Consider the following 2,842-nt stretch of genomic DNA (forward strand, 5'->3'; position numbering starts at 1 on the left):
AAAACAAAACAAATGACTACCTATCATAGCAATATAATAAATGCATATTTAATATACACATACAAATATACAATTAATAGTTCTTTATGATAGACAACTTTGACTATATTATGTACTAATAAACTAAATAATACTATTGGTTAATTTTCTTCACAACCCCTGTTTACTTAAGTGTAATTTATATTTTTACACTAACCATGATCAACATCTCAAAAAATTAATAATATTTTAGTACCAATAAAATAAATAATAATGTATATAACATTTTATGTATAATATAGGCCAGTTCTTAAACTTTTTTGAATGTCTGAACATGTAATATTTTATACAATTTTTGTGTAACATAGCTGTAATATAAAACAGTATTTATATAAGTTTTTACATTTTATAATATATTAAACAATGCATAAATAGCACAAAACAGTTTACATACATATTTGTCACTAAAAATTATAAAAGTAATGAATACAATTTTAAAAAATTTCAGAATCTGTGGAACAGCACTGAGATCATATTATGGTTTTAATGTTAAACTGTGTCATTATTATTATTATTAAATTATTATTTATTTTAGAAAAATTTACATACAAAGTTCTTTGAACAATTTTGAATTGGAATATTCAAATTATACCAATTAGTAATTTAGTTATTTGCTATATTAATCATAAATTAAATATAAAATCTTATTTAATTATATTTAATACAATTATTAGATAGAAAATACATTTATTAGGGTTTCTAAAGCTACTTTGAATGACCAAAAATTAATGAATCCAATTTCCATAACTCATGTCTAACTAAATTTCTGAAGTCTGAACTAGGTATATGTTGCCACTTTCCAATTCACATATACACATCCTGGTCTTCGAAGATCTGCACTATTAAAATGGACTACCTGCTTCTTCACAATCAGACAATAGTACTATAGTAGTATGGTATAGTCTACAAAATAAAAAAATACATTTATTAGGGTTTTACTTACGTTTATCATAAAAGTTACCTACTTTGAATGTCCAAAAATTAATGAATCCAATTTCCATAAATCATGTCTAACTGAATCTCTGAAGTCTGAATTAGGTATATGTTGCCACTTTCCAATTCACATCTACACATTCTGGTCTTCGAAGATCTGCACTATTAAAATTGGCTACCTACCTACTTCTTCACAGTTGGACAATAGTATGGTATATCATACAAAATAAAAAAACACAATGTAGATTATAATATTAAGATTTATAAACAATTTAAAAGAACAATATAATATTTTAAAACCAAGAGAAACACGATTAATTCTTAATACTTCAACTAAAAAAGAAAAACGTCTTAAGCGCCCTTCCTCCTTTTTCATACGGACTGAGGACCGTCAATGGTGGAGTTAACACTAAGATTTGCAATTTTAAAAGATTAACATTTTTTAACTCAAGTTAAGCTAAGTTCAGTGAACACAAGATAGTTCTAAGTTAAAAGTTGATAGGTAGTTAATATAAATAATAAATTTAACTGTTTACATTCTGAATTTATGTTAATTTTAAAACAATTAACTTTTTTTTTAATTTAAACATTTGTACTACCTACTTAGTTAATCCCCATTTTTAAATATATGACTTAGTTACATAGGTACCTAATTTTATGTTGGGCAATAGATTCCATTTTACTGTATATGTAATTTATAAATTACACCCAACTTATATAATCAACTATTCATTACTTACAATAGGTATTGTATTAGTTTGTTTATTTTTATTGAATATTATGTTTTATTTTGTATTTTATTATTTTGTAATTATAAAACAGGTGCCTAATTGATATACTTATCGCATAAGATACAAGTGAAGTTTTCATTTTTTAAAAATTTAGTCATTAATTTGTAGCATACACCACCTAGACACACACTATGAACTCTTCGCTCACATTTATTACATTTAATCCAAGTAAAACTTACTTTTATATTTTGTGCACACATAAGACATCTTTCACTGATATTATCAGAGTACATTAAACATCGATGCTGCAATGTATTTCTTAAATCACTCACATTAACTTCTTTTGAAAAGCTCTGAGTAAACATTGGATTGTATGTACTACAATAATACAACACAAACACTCCACAACTGTTACTATCATTCTGTAAAGGATACTCAATATTTTTATGAACCATTTTATGCAGCAAATATTTTGCTTTCTCATTACCACACATTGAAAACAACATTTTTTTTAATCGAGGTAAGTACAAGTCACCTGATTCTGGACGCAGAGGATCCAAGTAAAATACACAACCCAAAATGAAGTCCATAATAAATAAAGTCCAATGATTACCTTCAGGATTAATTGGCAGAAATAACACACTGTATTTAGTCCAATCGAATTTGGCTATTTTAACTGTGGTACTTGACCAAATTGTATTGCTTATCTCCACAGGAATATAACCAATTTCATTATTCACATAAGTCAATAGCAGTGCGTCAATCACAGTTCCATTTAACCAGGAGTTGTTTTTCAATTTACGAAAATCTTCACCATACAGAGTCACACACTTATAGCCTTCACCCGAATACACACCAACTACATACTGTTCTCTTAAACATGGAGAATAATATTTAATATCAGTGAACAAATGGTTGGAATATCGAGGTAAGTTTAATATTTTATCCTGTCCATTTTGATCATTATCATATTGAACAACTTTTTCAGTACTTTTATACTGCCAATCATAACTCAACCGTTGAATATTAGTATGACTTAAATGACTTTGAACTATTTTTGATCGTTTTTGCCATTGTTCTTCAACAAAGATATTCCCTGGGTCACCAGGGCATATGCTTTACCATCATCCCATTCTGAA

General features: G+C 26.8%; 1 protein-coding gene across 1 annotated transcript in view; it reads right to left on the reverse strand.

The window, feature by feature from the left end:
* Positions 1-674: 674 nt before the first annotated feature.
* Positions 675-2,842, reverse strand: part of LOC103307730 — a 2,247-nt gene continuing 79 nt past the window's right edge. The window contains exons 2-3 of the mRNA XM_029492530.1: positions 1,005-2,819; positions 675-942 (exon numbers count right to left, since the gene is read on the reverse strand). Coding sequence (XP_029348390.1) covers positions 1,799-2,819 — 1,021 coding nt within the window. The 3' untranslated portion in view covers positions 675-942; positions 1,005-1,798. The remainder of the gene's footprint in view (positions 943-1,004; positions 2,820-2,842) is intronic.

This window comes from Acyrthosiphon pisum, unplaced genomic scaffold, assembly GCF_005508785.2.
Source record: "Acyrthosiphon pisum isolate AL4f unplaced genomic scaffold, pea_aphid_22Mar2018_4r6ur Scaffold_21635;HRSCAF=24457, whole genome shotgun sequence".
In the NCBI taxonomy this organism is placed as follows: domain Eukaryota; kingdom Metazoa; phylum Arthropoda; class Insecta; order Hemiptera; family Aphididae; genus Acyrthosiphon; species Acyrthosiphon pisum.